The sequence below is a fragment of the Salvelinus sp. IW2-2015 genome, unplaced genomic scaffold (assembly GCF_002910315.2).
Source record: "Salvelinus sp. IW2-2015 unplaced genomic scaffold, ASM291031v2 Un_scaffold1290, whole genome shotgun sequence".
Classification (NCBI taxonomy): Eukaryota; Metazoa; Chordata; class Actinopteri; order Salmoniformes; family Salmonidae; genus Salvelinus; species Salvelinus sp. IW2-2015.
This window is the reverse complement of record NW_019942821.1, coordinates 71789-89902: the sequence shown is the minus strand read 5'-3', so window position 1 is coordinate 89902 and position 18114 is coordinate 71789. Positions and strand designations below refer to the sequence as shown.

The 18114-nt window shown below is 42.8% G+C and overlaps 1 protein-coding gene across 1 annotated transcript; it reads right to left on the bottom strand.

Annotated features, from left to right (window-relative positions):
* Positions 1-1349: 1349 nt before the first annotated feature.
* On the bottom strand, positions 1350-17478 carry LOC112070322 (SEC14-like protein 1). Its single transcript, XM_024137739.2, has 17 exons — positions 17316-17478; positions 16339-16430; positions 9779-9928; positions 9432-9563; positions 7787-7915; positions 7189-7396; positions 6893-7002; positions 6540-6729; positions 4932-5020; positions 4731-4801; positions 4473-4644; positions 4177-4311; positions 3832-3966; positions 3386-3640; positions 2232-2410; positions 1883-1984; positions 1350-1771 (listed from the first exon to the last, which is right to left on the bottom strand). The coding sequence occupies exons 2-17, from the start codon at positions 16399-16401 to the stop codon at positions 1699-1701; spliced, it is 2193 nt and encodes a 730-aa protein (XP_023993507.1). The 5' UTR covers positions 16402-16430; positions 17316-17478; the 3' UTR covers positions 1350-1698.
* Between the last annotated feature and the right edge of the window lie 636 nt (positions 17479-18114).

The window sequence follows — 18114 nt, the reverse complement described above, 5'->3', positions numbered from 1 at the left end:
TATTCTGACATTTCACATTCTTCAAATAAAGTGGTGATCCTAACTGACTTAAGACAGGGGATTTTTACAAGGACTAAATGTAATGAATTGTGAAAAACTGAGTTTAAATGTATTTGGCTAAGGTGTATGTAAACGTCCGACTTCAACTGTATATTGTATACTCCGTGCTCTTACATTGAGGCGGAGCTAGTTTGTCTATATATCTTTTGTGTGTATATATATATATATATATATTAGTGTGCTCTTACATTGAGGCGGAGCTAGTTTGTCTATATATCTTGTGTGTGTATATATATATATATATATATATATATATATATATTAGTGTGCTCTTACATTGAGGCGGAGCTAGTTAATCTGCCTGTATATTGTTTATTGTGGCAGTACCATTTCACCAAGTTAAATTCCTGTACATGTAAATGTGTTAGGAAAATAAAGGTGAATACTAATGTTTATCAACATAGCTTGGATATGACAGAGATTGTCGACCCCAACTCAATGCGGATGGTTACCCGATCAAGAGAACGGAATTAGACTCTAAAGGGCACAAAGTTCAATAATTAACTGGCCAATGAGACTTGAGGAAGTGTGGCCCAGAGTCGGAGTTTGTGGACAACATGTGTCCAAGGAGGTCATTAGAGCGGAATGAAATATTCAGCAAACATCCTCCTGGTAACAACAGACAGCATACTTCCTGTTTTACCAACACTGACAACCCAGCAGGGAGCCCAACAACCAAGCAGGCCGCCTCTCAACCAAGCACTGCAGCCACCAGCCATTTGATTGTGTACGTATCAGCAGCTACTGTATAACACAATACAGTCAAGGGCAACAGAACGACAAAAGGAAAAATAAATTAGTCTGCTTTAGCTAGAGGCATCTGATGAGTTTATGGAAATTAAAAGTTTTATGTAAATCACAGCCGACTGCAAGGCCTCGCATACAACCACAAGGCGGGCGAAGGAACGCAATACTGCATTTAAATGAGCAGAGAATAATAAACATGTAACAACCCAGTAGCCTGTACCACCTTGTTGACGCAAGGTCAAATAGTGTTTTAGAAAAGACATGGCGGAGGTTTAGGAACCTCTCACAGTAATATCGCTGATAGGCCATATCAGTTATAACTTATGCCTTTCTTCATTTCAGCAACACAACTATAAAAGGTTGAGTACAAAGGAAGGAGTGACAGAGTGGCTGGTAAGACAATCACTGGCTGGAGAAGGGCTACTCTAGTATGGTTGTGTGTAGCAACGTTCCTCGTGTAACACACTGACATCCTATGGTGAAGAAGGGTAACTTCAACAGTACCATCTGAAACAGTAGTCRTCATTGTATTACACAAACGCTGAAAATAGGAAGCGCTTTATTGTTCAGTTTCAATAAAATGGGAAACATTTCTGTCACTTCCCTTAAAAAAGAAAGAACAATGGTATTGAAAGAAAGAAGAGGATGATGATGGTTTGCAAGACATCTCCATATGCATTTATTCATTCAGCAGATGCTCATATAGCAGATGTTCCACTTCCAGAGCAATCTTAATGTCACAAATTATAGATAAGGATTAAAAAATGTACATGTATATTTTAATAATATATTCCAGTGCTTTGAATGCAAGTACTAGAAGGTGCTCACAGGTAGGAACTCCACTGTTCCACCACATGGCATTAAGGATAGGCTATCCTGGTTCCATACAGTTCATAACAGTTCTCTCATCCCCTTGGGTAGGGTTAAGTCCTCATTGGCAGGTGTTGGTACAGCACTGGTTTTTCTTTAAAGCAACAGGGCAGAAGTCAACAGTATCAGAAGTCAGTTAGATCCTAAATGGGATCTCCATGTTGCAAAACTCAAACTCCTTCTCCTCCTATTGGCTGGATGCTACCTTGATACGGTGGAGCTGGACTGTGATTGGCTAGAGGTGGTGGTGGCGGCACTCAGCTGGGAGAAGCCACTGTGACTGGACTCCAGACTGGTCATAGAGCCCCTGGACAGACAGGCAGATAGACACACAGACAATAGATTAAATATCCATCGAACACCTTTTCTTAGAGCACTGCTTCCCTAAGAATCTTTATAAACACCCGCATAAATGAGCACAAATACATTTTCCCCACTGCCTAAAAAAAACAAGCTAGCCTAAAACATTTACTCACTGACATGCAGCAGCCCTACACACTAAGCATCACTATAACAATACACTGCGTTATACAGTATAGTGAATGGTGACTGACCTGAAGTCTTCGGAGCCCAGCACCTCRGTGTAGAACATGACCTTACACTTGTGGGAGGAGACCTGCAGGGAGGCCAGCACGTCRTCCACCCGGGGCARACTGGAGGTAGAGCAGGCCGGGGAGCAGTGGAACCGCCATTGGAGGATGTAGAACCCGGGCCACCGCGTCACATGGGAGCCCTGGGGAGAGGAGGAGGGGACAGGTGAGGTGGAGGGTCAGAGGCCGTGTTTCCATTCAAATGCAGGCAATAGCTAATAGCACATTCAATATCTAAATGACAGACTTTATGTAATAGAAACCCATTTGAATTCCCTCACATGTAGGCAAATACTTATGAAGGTGTGCCCACTGCCCACTGCCGATTGACACCACATGGAAGTGACTGCAATGATTATTGAGCTACGCAAGGAGGAGGAATGATAGCCTACAAATTGAACGTCAGCTCCTTGCATGTCTCCCTCTGTCCCTCTGGCTACTGGACCAGGCATTAGATTAGAAGAGGGAAGCTAAATTCCCCTCCTTGGTGGACTTGTATGACATCTCTGTAAATGGTCTTTTAGAGAGATTCATCTAGCAAAACGTAATAAAATACTTGAATATTTATCCTCTGTATTCACACAGCTTTGTCTGTTAGACTCACTGGCACGGGAAACTTTGCGGGACGGTACCAGTGGATAAAATATTGCAAGTTTGCTAGTGAGAGTGTGAACTAAAGACAGACAGCCGGAGTAGAGAAACCGGGCAGAAACATGTTTTTGGGGGGCTCCCGATTGGCACAGCAATCTAAGGCACTGCATCTCAGTGCTAGAGGCGTCACTATAGACCCTGGTTCGTTTCCAGGCTATTTCACAACCGGCCGTGATTGGGAGTCCCATAGGGCGGCGTACAATTGGTCCAGCGTCATCCGGGTTTGGCCGGGGTAGGCCGTCATTGTAAAATAATGTTCTTGACTGACTTGCCTAGTTAAATAAAGATTAAAATAATGTATACAAATAAAAAGTAGTACATGTTATCACGAGCACATATATTCGGAAACGTTCAGAAACACAGCCAATTGAACAGACCCACTTACACAAATCCAAATGAGGTACTACCATTCATCAGACATACCTGTACCAGCTGTGGATGTGACGGTGCCTGTTTCAGTCTCTTACCTGAACACTCTCTCCCTCCTTGCAGGTRAGTGCTGTCTCCACCATACTGTAGTCTTGCCCCAGAATCCAGAATCTGTCAATCAGCTGCATGTTGTTGGTGGCTGGCGACACGATGCTGCCGTGGGCCCCTTGGACGTCCCTCTTGGGGGGCTGGGGCGCCCTCCTGGAGTGGTAAATGTTGAAGATGACGTCCCCTTTACACACGTCAAAGTCCCAGGTGATCACAGAAGAGGGCTCGGAGATTTCGATCAGCAGCTGGAACAGGATCAGTAGTGAGTGAACACAGTAGGACAAAACTACAGACAAATGATCATTATGGGTTTTTACAGCTTTTTGCTGTAACGTTGTATTTCTCCACTAGGGGGAGCAACCTAACCCACTGTTTAAGCACAGTCAACTGAGCAGCTGGAAAACACATACTGTAGTTACTGTTTAGATCAGGTTACCTCATGTGGGGCCCCCTTGAAGACACTGGCAGTCTTGTAGATGGTGTCTGTCCACAGCCGCAGCTCCTCACTTTCCAGCGCCTCTGCTGTCCTGTACAGAGATTTGGGGACCATACCTCCTTCAGGGATCTCACACTGGATATGACATGACAGAGGACACAAGAGACAGAGACACAATCAGCCCCCAGTTCTATCAGCACACACAGCTAGGAAAATGTCTAATAAGATGACCCACAGTTAACTATATTATGTACTAGCAGCATTAGTCAATATGAATTCATATGCATGTAGAAAGGTACTGTATACAAAAGCAAGATGAGACTCCAGTCTGCCAGACAGACTCACCAGGCAGTCTCCTCCCAGGAAGTCAGGGATGACCTCTCTATCAATGTAGTCCACCAGACCTCCAGGCCCCTGGTAGTCATTCGCAGCATACACCAGGAACTTCTTCCTTGTGTTCTCGTCAATGAATGGACTGACCTGAGAACAGAGCACAGACACTCAGGGTCAAAGGTCGTCTCATATGTTTGCTCTGCACATGCAATTGAATACAACTGAACGTGATCAAGTTGGAGAGAAAGAGAGAGAAAGCACTGTACAATGTTATGTACACTACAATGTGTGATGTTAAATGCTCTCACCAGGGTCCAGAGCACAGGGAAGACCCGTGGAGCCCTCAGTATGAGCAGACATCCCAGGGTCTCTGGGTAGTTAGCCTCCACCACCTCTATGATCCTCAGCAGGGCTTTAACCCCCGGACGCCACAGGTGACGCATGTTTAACCCCTCCAGGTCCACCAGGCATGTCCAGCAGCTGACAGATAGAGACAGGAGGGTTATAGGACATACTGTATTCAGGGATGAGAGACATAAGAGGAGTGAGTGTGAAATGGTAGCTACCTGATGGGTCGGCCAAAGACTCTGGTGTTCTCTTCACAACGCCTCAGACCTTCCTCGTTGATGGACAGGACCTGAGGGAGAGTGAAGAGGTGAGAGGTTAGGGGAAGGGAGAGCATTTGCATATAGTATGTGTTTATGTATTTGTGTGTGTGTTTATACCCTGCATCTGGATGTGTGTGTGTGTGTGTGTGTCATACTCACTTGTCTCAGAAGGGACTCCTCGCCCAAGGCGCGTACTAAACCCTTGGTATCCATTTGACCGAGTCGCAGAATATACAGAGGGCATCCATCTATAGACAGACATGGACACAAACACATGACCTCACTGTTAAAGCTACAGAGGATCAGTAATGATCATGACATTAAACAGACGCAGACAGTATTCAGCTAAATCAATAGAGAAACTGAGTCAGATTGTGTTGACCATAATCACATCTACAGTATATCCATTTACAACTCACATTAAAGTAATTCATGTAAATATAGGCGTTTTACGACCAGCTGTATTGACTTTTAGGTGGGGGTTATTGTTATTATGGTTACTATAGGCCACTTCCTGGTCTGAGGACCTACATGTCCGATTGGCTATCAGCTAAGTGGAGATAATTGGTAATTTCCTCTGCCCAGAAGTTTCTGACACATGCCAGATCTTACAATGCCTGGACAGGTATTTTACGTCTCTGCTAACCACATCATATGCTATAGCAATCTGTCAGTTGATGACACAGTAGGAGAACGCGACCAACAGCTACCCGTCTGACTCATGCCCACAGACTGGGAGATTTCCCTTGACACATAGTAGGCAGGTTTCCATTGACCCAGGTTTATACAAATATAAAAACATTGTGTCAGTGAAATGGAAAAGGCAGCTGTAGGATAAACATTCTAAAGATCAACAACACTGTATCATCTGTTTGACAGGGGTGGATTTTTATTTTGTCCAACATTCTTTATTGCGACAAATGATAGAAACGGTGCTTTCGAATAAATAAATGACTGCCCAATCATTTTGACGGTACGTGGGTCATGTGACGTCATCATGTAACTATAAAGCTCCACTCCACACATTTCATTATAAATGCCTACTGCTTGCTAAATCAAAATGTTGAACTATACAAATAATGTTTCTTTGCAGGACAAGGATTGCCCTGACTTTCAAGAATTGCTTTGCCTTGCTTTTCTGGTTGTTTCACCATCCAACTACTTCTGAGCTAGAGGAGTGCACGTTTCACCATGGCACAGTCCGTGGCATACATCGGCACATGAGAAATGTTTGTCATTTCTTGCATTCTATGCATGCTGACTTTCGCAAGCTACCTGAGACATGAAACGGATCGGTGGGAGTGGGCATACAGGCTTATTAATGCACAATTTTCCAAAATGGATAATGAAAACACTTCAATCACTTAAATTTGTGTTCAACACTAGGTTTGTGCAAAGAAATCGTATATATATTTTTTTAGGTGTGACGTCATTACGTCCAGCTGTTTTTATGGACACAAAACAGTTCAACAGAAATGCACCATAGCAGGCAATTGTTCCAACAATTTCTTATGCAAAATGTCAAAAGAATTAACTACAAATAATCACTGGACAAGTTCATGGAAACATAGCTAGTGATGTCACTTCCAGAGAAGCAACCAGACATTACAGTTAGTCATTACCAATACATATAAGAGCTGGGACACATTCACTAGAAACCAAACGGAAGAAAACACTGTGAAACTGGTGGTGCAGTACTTCCTGAATTTCTGCCCGTTGAACACAACCCTGCAGTTAAAACCCTATCCTGCTCCGAGAGGTACCTACCTCTGTCGTGGTGGTGCCAGCCCCCGGTGTAGTAGTCGTGTAGCAGCTGAGGTCTCTCCCAGGAGTCCAGCAGGAAGTCCACCTGGTGCTGCTTCCTCCAGGAGAGCGACTGACACAGGATCTCCCGGGCCTTCTCCAGGTTAAAGTCCCGGGCCCGCAGGAAACGCAGCACGTGCTGGTCCTTAGGGATCTAGGGGAGGGAGAGGAGATTGTGTTTATTCAGATGTTGTGGTGTGTGTGTGAGTTGGATGTGTGTTTTACTTACATCTACGTTCTTTGGATTCAAGTTTTGCTCGCTTGCAGCTATTTGAGTCAGAGTTTGAGTGWTAGGTGTGTTCATACACGTGTCCAACCTTGCCCTTGTGGGTCTCCTGCAGCCACTGGCGTAGTCTTATAAGACAGCTCTCCTGCAGCGGCGTCAGGTCTCCTAGGTAACGCCTGATGTAGTCTGCATCCAACTTGTCTGCAATCGAAACAGACACAGTCAATTCACACACATACCCAAATGCATAACCACAGTCTACCAGCCCAATGCAGCCCAATGTTTGTTTGCTTTCAGTCAGTGGAATGGGATTGGGACTTCAGCCGTGACAGATCCTTCAGATTGTGTGYGTTTATTAYTGTGTTGATTCTGACTCGGAACACTGACCATCTGGGGAGCCAGCCGGTAGATCTGTGGGGCTGGCAGTGGGGGTCTCTTTGGCAGTGGGCACAGGGATGGCATYGGCAGGGGCACTGGTGAGTGGCAGCTGGAGCCTGGCAGTGGGTGGGGGGGCCTGAGGGGGGCTCCAGCGGGGGACGTGGGTCACCCCCTCGTCCTCCAACTCCTTCAGGTAATACTCTATGATCTCTTTGCCCTGGAGGAAAGAGCACATGACTGCATAAGGACAGTACAGGTAGCTAGTGTAATGAGCAAACACTGTGGGYAAATAGTGCAGGTTTGTTTACACACGCGCCTGGCCGCATACGAGCACACACCGTTGTGTAACAAAACTGAGCAGGATATATGGCCCAACGGCAAATGTGAGAAGATCCTGGTTAACACACTCAGTTTACACAGACCTGCCAGACTGGATCACATAAGGCCTGGAAATAGACAGCGCAAGCATGCTCATGTAACACTGGGTCTATATGGGAGAGCAGCATGCTGGATGATGATGATGGTGGTATATCCTATAGCCTCATCCATCCCCCACACTGACATGCATACTGTACCCACATGCTCACAGACTGACACATGAACACACCTTTTTAATACTGTTGGCATATTGCTTCATGGCTAGCTTCTCAGCCGCGTTCTCAAAGCCAAAGAAGGACTTGATGTCCAGACTGGCTGTCTGCTCGAAACACGTCCACTCCTCATTCTCTGGGTGAACCTGTGGAGGAAGCACAACTCATCACAAAACAGACGCCAAATGGATGAACCCTTTACACTGGTGGGAATTGGGCCTATATGGATAGGGCGAAATTTAAATGTTTCTTACAGAAGAAACATGAAAAGCATATGCGTAAGCATGGTAGCAATTGAAAGGGAACAGTTTGGAGAATATGGGAAAAAGTTTAGGCCACAAACATTACACTGATGATTTTACATTTACTATATTTTTCGGGCACATTAGTTGATCAAATCTGAATACTCTGGATACATTCAGTAACATGATGAGATTATTCCTGGAAAATGTGGGTAGGTGCAACATAAGAGAAGAAAAGTGACAAGGGTTTGAGTGAGAGGACTAACTGGCGTCTCCAAGCAGCCACACACCTCTCCACAGTGTGCAGTTCCTACGTAACTTCCATGCACTTAAGACTCAAATAACAGTCCTCAACTATGAGGTGCTTTATTTTGGCTCTCTTGTAGTTGTTATGTAAGGAACACAACCCTGCATTCCTACCATCACAATTACGGTCGTTGCTTACACAATCCAAAAAGGGCCCATTATAATAAATCACAATCTGGGTCAGATGGGCATCGACTGAAAGCTTGTTCTATTGTCACCACGACAAGCTAAGTTATAAAATAGGATTTTACAGTGTCAGGCTTTCACAGGGTAATTCAAAGAAACCGATGGTCATTTTGGTGCATAGAAAGGAGTCACGCATGCATTAACCTACACGTTCCACTGAGATGTTTCATCACAACAGACAAACATCTTCTCATTCTGTTCAGAACAACCAGGGTATGATGCCATGTCATCTGGTAACTGTACATCAGACATAGTGATCATAAACACTGACACTGTATATTACATGAGTTGTATGATATGGAAATGTGATGTGCACATTTGGACTCACGGGTGTTTGGCTTGCTTGTATGACATCAAAGCGGTATTTATTACCATCTTCAACGTCTCATCCTTAAAAATACATAGAGTCCTCTTAATTTACAGCATTTTCCTCACTCAGGCAACTAAAAATTTACACAAGTTGTCCAATTAGCAGGAGGGAATGGGGCAACTTCCTGTCGCGTGCTGTGCTCAAGTTCAAAACCCATTCTGAGCTGTGAAGTTCAGAGCCTGAGCTCTGATGTCATTAATAGGCGCTTATCAGTCCCCAAAGCTGACTTTTTCAACTTATATATGGGTACAAGTGTAAAGGGCTACAAACCCTGTTGCAGTGATAGAGTATGGCTGCGTTTACACAGGCAGCTCAATTCTAATATATTATAATCACTAATAGCCTTCACACATTTAAGAAAATAAAGAGCGTCAAACACACACAACTACTATATGTTGCYAGTCTTTTGACCAATCAGATCAGCTCTGAAAAAGATCTCATGTGCAAAGACCTGATATGATTGGTCAAAAGACCAATGAGTTTAAAAAGATCAGAATTAGGCTGCCTGTGTAAAACACAGCCCATGTAACCAATGATTATTATAGTTGTGGAGCACACCGTGTAGTTGCAGATCTCATGGACGATGACTCTGTTGGAGAAGGTCTCGTTGACGACCTCGATGTGCAGCGCCCTCTCCCTGTGGTCCAGAGTGTTCTTATGGATGAAGTACAGGTAGTCCACACCAGCCATCTAGACACACACAGTAGACCACAGTCAATCAACTCTGGACTACACTAACACAACATCAACACAACGTCCCTACCAGGATACTCAGGTCTGAGGGGAAATAATCACTAATAACCTTCACATTAGAAAATAAGAGAATCAAACAGACACTGTTATACATTGCTAGCTTGAGTAGCTTCACTGCTCAAGGGAAAAGTTAAAGGTGAAAGGTAAGATACCCTTTTGAACAGCCGGGGGGCGTCTGCCTCCACCTTACAGCGCCTCTCAATGAACACAGTGGCTCCGTCATCACTGTGCTCCTCCTTCACCACCTCACTGTCCACAAAGATGGGGATCAGGGGGCAGTTTGGAAACCTCCGCACATAGGCCTAATGGGAGAGAGGGAGGAAGAAAATATGCAATATTACTCACATRATGAAAACAAAACGCAATCCATGACATAACAGTGAAAGTATTTTCTGGGTTATAATCACTTTGATCAAAAAAAGACCCGTTACTGTTTTTGATTCCATGGCGAAGCAGAGGTGGGGAGAGCGCATCAAGGTCAAATAAATTGCATTACAAGCTGCTGTTCTATCACACCTGCAATTACGTCCGACAGAAAAACAGTCTGCGTTGTTTGCAGAAAGGTCTTCGTTGTTGTAATATTGCAAACGGACGTGGCAGTTTCACCATTAAGGATTCCAGCTGTAAGTGCTCATCAGCAGTCATCTGGCAAGGACAGATCCCGAAGGAACCTGGGGGGGGGGGTGGCTGGGTCTTTTATACAAAAATGGCTGTAGGGTCTGAATGGTTTGAGCTACAAACTATTAAAAGCTATACATGACAAGCGGAGACTCTGAGACTTTGCCCTATGACTCTCACAAGCTGCACAAGTGTCGTTAGAAGGTAACGGGTTCTTCTACATAGCAGATCCCAGTACATTTATTTTATGTAACCTTTATTTAACTAGGCAAGTCAGTTAAGAACAATTTCTTATTTACAATGACGGCCTACCCCGGCCAAACCCGGACGACGCTGGGCCAATTGTGCGCCACCCTATGGGACTCCCAATCACGGCCGAATGTGATACAGCCTGGAATCGAACCAGGGTCTGTAGTGACGCCTCCAGCACTGAGATGCAGTGCCTTAGACCGCTGCGCCACCCAGTGTATACATAGTGTCTATAAAACTGTAATAAGCTCACAGTGTTGCTGTCCAACTCCAAACAGTTGTCAGTGACTTGTTGGATATTAATTTCAGTGCGCAAACAATTTCTGTACGTACAGCATTCGTATAAATTAATTTTCAGGTTTTTGTTTTGGTGGACCTTATTGTCCCCAAAGATAAAATTGGGACTTTGGATCGGTCTCTGTCCAGCCGTCTGCACGTACGTTAGACACACGCGATCTCGACAGCACTGGCCCGATGTTGACCAAACTAGTTGAATGATGCGGCATTTACAATGCATCTTTCGTGGGGGACAACATGTTTACTGTTGCTTTGTTATTGACATTTGTCAATAAAACTCATGAACGCAACAGTTTATTTAAAATTGTTTAGTGTTCTACTTGTATCCCTGGTTGTCCTGAAAAGAAAGTGGTAAAACACTTGACTGTGAGGTTAAATATAAGGGCTGGACAAGCAGATAAATGAAAGTCAGATTAACGAAAAGCTGATCTTTGCTGGAATCTGATTAGCACAATGGTGCAGAGTACACAGAGGTCAATCTGCTGACACACACATAAAACACCCACCCTTTTCAGAGTCACTATCTAGGTTTCCATCCAATTGGCGACAGATTTTCATGCAATTATTAGAATAGAACATTTCCCACCAGTGGTGTTTCCACCAAACTGACTTGTTGCGGATACAAACCAGTGTGTGATGACATGATGCACACAAAATGTATTTTTTTGCTTAAGTTTTAATGTACCAAATAAAAATCTAAAGTTCCATGGGTTTCCATGGCATTTTCTACTCTGACTATAGTTTTGTCACAAAAACTGTTGTATTAAATAGAAAATGTTCCTACTCTGGTCTTGGCACATGCACTCTAGCCAACAGCTCACAGTTACAGTGAGGGTAGTCTACATGATGAGTTTACTATGGATAAGACCGAGAATATTTATATTTGTCAAAAGGCAGTCAAGCATCGATCATGTCACCAGAATAAGACCCTCAATATTTATTGGAGGAGCATCAAGTTATTCACTGTGCACTTTCACCACCCTGTGAAGTTCATAACTTATTTAATTTGTAGCCTAATAAACTGCATGGTTTCCGAGTCGTAGTGGGAGGACCACATACCATAACATGGCGTGACTCCAATATGATGGTTATTTTATAAATATTTACGCATAAAGGAATTTCCAACGCCATTTCTCGCATAATTAATTTTACCGATACAAAAAGATCTCAACGAACAAATGATCTGGAGGCATTTATAAAATTGGGCCGGTACTTCCTGTTTCCATCACAACGTGGTTAATGACAGTGCAACAGTGCAAGTCTTTATGGATCAAACAAAGCTGGTGTGCAGTCTGATCGATAGAACGACGAGGCACGAAGACATCATCSGTGAATATTGATTRAATAACMTGACMGARGGATATACAGTTGACTACWGTTACACAACCAAGAYATGTAACWACTATCTTTCAATGCTTGGGAACATAAGATACGGAGTCCATTTCCTTCTTCCCCATTACCAAGCCAAAACACTAAAGTAGTATATAGGCTTCAGTGCATAAACCAAGAAGCTTACAGTTAGATAGTTGGGTGYATTGTCCATCGTCTCTAACAGTGCCTGCATTCAGAAAACCAAACTGCCTCAGACGTTCTGAGCCTACGTGCATATTCTAAATATTTAGGCCCAAATCTTGCTTCAGGATAGATAAAACATATCCATTATTTTGTGTCTGGATTTTGTGTTATTAGCTAACGATACTGGCTTCCTGTTAAGGCTAGGGCTGATTTCAAGGTTTTACTGGTAACCTACAATGCATTACATGGACTTGCTCCTACCCATTTGGTCCTGATGTACATACCTAGACGTACGCTACATTCACAAGACGCAGGCCTCCTTATTGTTCATAGAAGTTCTAAGCAAAAAGCTGGAGGCAGGGCTTTCTGCTGATCCAGTTTCTGCTGCTCTGCCTGCGGCTATGGAACCCTGACCTTTTCACTGGTCATGCTACCTTGAACCGGACCTGCTGTTTTCACCCTCTCTCTCCAGCACCGGCCACCCCTCAGAGCCTGGTTTCTCTCTAGGTTTCTTCCTAGGTTCCAGCCTAGGAAGAGGACTGCTGTCGTCAGTGATAAGCGGTAAACCAACACACCAGGTTTGGTGGGATGATGGTGTCAGGACAGGAGTGATACTGTAATGGCTGTCAGTGGGCCAAACCAAGGATCAGTCACTGGGACGGTCAGTCAGATGACAGAGGAAGCCTCTAGTCTGGCTAGGCCCTCTATCTAGTGTGAACTGCTGTCATTAGAACAGCCTTTTTACAGCCAGGCAGCCCCGCAACCATTAAATCAACTGACAATCTTTGAAGTGCCTTTGAATCACGCTGACAGTGTGTGAATGGAAGTATAACAAAAAACATTCCCAGAAATTTAACAGATGTTGCCGAGACTAGAACTGAGATAAGAACTCCTGGGGGTCAAAGGTTGGGTTTTTTGGTATTTGGTGAAGCAGAGCCACGGCTGCAGTTAGAGAAAGAACAGAGCACCTGWCTTCCACTGTAATCAGGTTGCGTAACACAGGACACTTACAAAATAAACAATGTCAGTGTTTTTAACGAGCTAAGCTRTTGTTCAGTAATGACCTTTTCCAGCRCTGACCTTCTTATTATACAATGTAACTTGCTTCTGGCTTAATAGATAACCCCAAAGAACAGGAAGTGGCACAGCGTCTCAAACAGAGCAGAAACAAGGTAAACAGATGCCGAGCCAAGACAGAGCCAAGAGCTTAAATTTAAGAGCTTAGAAAATAAAAGTGGATATAATCATAAGATATACTGATTGCATTTTAATGGATTTTGGGCCAAGCTATTCACCGTAAAACACTGAGGCTGTGCACTGAACAGATGTGGGGGTTGATATGATATAAACAACCCTTCACACAGCGTGTTTTGTCTGAGTCAATCTATACTAAGCCACAACTTCCCCCGGATGGAACAGTCCTATCAGCCCTAACAGGGCAGACCAGCGGTAGGCCAGGCAGCAAACGGGACCAAGCACAGCGAGGGGAGGCCTTATGACACCCAGGGCCTAGTTCAGAGAGCAGCCAGTCAACCACAGCTAAGCAGGAAGTCACAGTGGGAGCAGCAGACACAGACAGTACTGTATAACTAGGCCCAGGGGAGAGACGAGAGAAGATAGAAATGAGAGAAGAAATGATATGGGAGGAGGAGCGGCGACTGGAGTACTGCTTGTTCTGTGTCACAAGCCAGAATGCACCCCATATCAGAATGAGAGGACTAGCACATCTAAAATAGATAASCTTCCCAGGCAGCCACACCAAGGCATGCTCTTAAACATAAAACCCATACAGCATGATGGGGCCTCTGACAGATGATCCTGAGACAGACAGCTGGTGGTGTGGTGAGAGAGAGGCAGACTATGGGAGGCGCATAGAACTGCATAGAGCCATGGCTACATGGAACTCTTTTCCACATCAGGTAACTGGAGGTAACTGATGCAAGCAGTAGAATCAGATATTTAAAAACAGATAGAAATACACCTTATGGATCAGCGTGGACTGAAGAGACACACAGGCACATGATAAGACACGCTCGTACACATGGATTTTGTGTTGTAGATATGTGGTAGTAGAGTAGTGGCCTGAGGGAACACACATGTGTGGTGAAAAGTGTTATGAAATGTAATGTCATGTAATATTTTAAATAGTATATAATATTTTAAATAGTATATAACTGCCTTAATGTTGCTGGACCCCAGGAAGAGTAATGGGGATACTTAATATAAATATCATGGTTAAACAGATTGTGTTTTGGGCCCCAACCCCACTGTGCCCCAACCACCCCCACTCTGTCTGAAGTCCTGCGATCTGATCTCTTCACTGAACTGGGATTAGAAGACTGCTGACTTCCTGCCAAGACACGAGATATATATATATATATAAATAAATAAAAATGTGTGTATATATATATATATATATACACACACACAACCGTTCAAAAGTTTGGGGTCACTTAGAAATGTAATTGTTTTTGAAAGAAAAGCAAAAAAAATGTTTTATTAAATAGTGCCCGCAAAACACCAGTCTCAACGTCAACAGTGGAGACGACTCCGGGATGCTGGCTTTCTAGGCAGAGTTACTCTGTCCAGTGTCTGTGTTCTTTTGCCCATCTTAATCTTTTCTTTTTATTGGCCAGTCTGAGATATGTCTTTTTCTTTGCAACTCTGCCTAGAAGGCCAGCATCCCGGAGTCGCCTCTTCACTGTTAACGTTGAGACTGGTGTTTTTCGGGTACTATTTAATGAAGCTGCCAGTTGAGGACTTGTGAGGCATCTGTTTCTCAAACTAGATACTCTAATGTACTTGTCCTCTTGCTCAGTTGTGCACCGGGGCCTCTCCTCTTTCTATTCCGGTTAGAGACAGTTTGCGCTGTTCTGTGAAGGGAGTAGTACACAGCATTGTACGAGATCTTCAGTTTCTTGCCAATTTCTCGCATGGAATAGCCGTCCTTTCTTAGAACAAGAATAAACTGATGAGTTTCAGAAGAAAGTTATTTGTTTCTGGCCATTTTGAGCCTGTAATCGAACCCACAAATGCTGATGCTTCCGTTAGTTAACTAGTCTAAAGAAGGCCAGTTGTGTTGCTTCTTTAAATCAGAACAACAGTTTTCTGCTGTGCTAACATAATTGCAAAAGGGTTTTCTAATGATCAATTAGCCTTTTAAAATGATAAACTTGGATTAGCTAACACAACGTACGCCTATGTAGATATTCCATTTTTTTTTAATATATATATATTTTTTAAATCAGCCGTTTCCAGCTACAATAGTTATTTACAACATTAACAATGTCTACACTGTATTTCTGATCAATTTGATGTTATTTTAAAATGGACAAAAAAAAAAACGTGCTTTTCTTTCAAAAACAAGGACATTTCTAAGTGACTCCAAACTTTTGAACAGTAGTGTATGTATGTATGTATATGACATTATGGATTGGTGTATTTCCTATGACTTTCGCAACCATCTGCAGAACTACTACTGTACATCTATGCAGTGGTGATCGGTGACTGAAATCAAGCATGATGTATATTACAGCAGGACAAGTTAATATATGGTATTGCATTTAACAGAGAGCATCGCTTTAGTAAAGGTGCCTGCAAAAATACTAAAGGCAAAAAGTTACCAATTAAACCGTACTCTTACAGTTTCATACTCAATAATAAATCTGATAGTGTGTTATCTGCTACCATGACTAATTAGGTTGGGTGAACAGAAATACTGCAGACTGCATTTCCAAAACAAAAAGGTGGATACACAATGATCTCACCAACAAAACACTAGAACATGACATAATACAGGGCCCAGGGACACTGTAATACAGTGTATAGAGATATATTGTATGAGATAGGTTTCTATGCAGCCAAATCACACTTTGTTCCTGCAGCACAAAACACTGGCAGTCTGACTGCCTGGGCGTCTGGGCCCAATTTGCACATGAGCACTGCAACCTCTCACAAACATCCCACACTACCCACCCACACATATATGCATAGAMAAAGCAGCAGYCTAAACACACAAATGTACACAACTTACCGCCATTATCAGCTCAAAGGGGTGTTTGTAGACCCTTACAGGTGACTGGTATTGTTGCACCATGGCTGTAGCTCAACCTCTGGAGCTCTGCCCTGAAATGTACAATAGACAAACCCTARTGTTAGTTAGAGATCACTTGACACAGCACTGAAGAACTGTAACTAACAAAACATCCTCTGCACATCATAAGTTCACATCATCATGAAGCAAAGGTCAAAGGAATGGRATTTGTAAAGACAACAAAGACAAATGCTGCATCATCAGCTCTAAAACCAACTGGACAGCTGGCCTGATGCAAAACGCTTGATTGCCCTCAATTGCAAAGGCACTATTCTTTAGGTCATAAACTGTARTAGCTGATTGATCGGTTAACATGCTGAGATCAACGGTAATCACAGGATGATGACCATAATGATACAATAGGCTATTGAGCCAGACCAAAATCATTTACCTRGCTGGGATTTGAGAAAAGTGGCATCTATCATCTGGGCTAAGCCTACAGACTCACAGTGGCATTGTGTTATTTTCTTATTTGTAATGACGTTAGTCCATTTTATACAGTGAACAGCTGACACAGATACAGTACAGTAGACTAGCTGTAACTTGGACTTCAAAATAAAGTGGCTTTGATGGTATAGCTTTCTAGTTACAAAAACAAAAAATGTACAAGAGTACATTAGCTACATTATCACACTTTCAGGAAATTCGCTTGTGCAATGACACGTTATTTCCACTAATTGAGTACATGAATAATTGTATTATAGATCATAACTATTACAATCCACAACACTAGCTTGCCTGTTTCTCGATACGTAAGCGGCAAGTTATTTATGTCTCTTGACAACTTCATTTTGATGACAGTCAAATCAGCCAAAAAAAATTATTTAGATGGTCGACATTTTCAGAAGGAATTCTACTCCCTCAGACATTAGCGAAATGACTAGGCCTTAACGCCGAAAAATGTACCTAAAACTTACCAGATCGATGACTTTCGGAGATAAGTCAAGTGAAGTTTGTCAGTAGACGATCTACTTATATTAAATCCATGGTACGCTCCAACAAATACGTAAATCAACCAACTTTCTGAGACGGGTTTGATGTTGAATCCACCGCAAGCCGCCGGCGTAGCTAACTCCGCCTCTTTTGACTACGTCACATAATTGTATAACATATTGTCATGGAGCGATGTGTTTTTCAAGTGAGGATAGACATTACTGGGAATAAGCTATGGTAACATTGTTGAAACAATCGACAGTAAAATCAAAGGTTGCAACATTGTATATGCTGTCATGAATGAATGAAAGCATCATAGTAGCCTATCCTAAAAAATACATGTGTTTGTATGGAAATATACAGATGTTAATCAATATAATTTCACCTTTTGATGTATTTTGTTTTTAATTAGTTACAGTTACAGTAATAGTAAAATAATAGTGACTCAAATATGTTCAAAGGTAACTTGATCAAGGGAATATACTGTGTGAACTGGTTACATTTTAAGATAACGGTCTGTAGATGGCGCTAGAGATTCACTATTAACACTGCATCAAGACAGTATAGCTGTTTCCAGTAACTTGTCCAGTGATTTTTTGTCAACATTTAAAAAGTTTGCATAGAAAATACACTGAACAAAAATATGAACAGCAACGTGTAAAGTGTTTTTTCCATGTTTCATGAGCTGATATAAAAGATCCCAGAAATGTTCCATACAAACAAAAATATGATTTCTCTCCAATTCTGTGCACAAATGTGTTTACATCCCTGTTAGTGAGCATT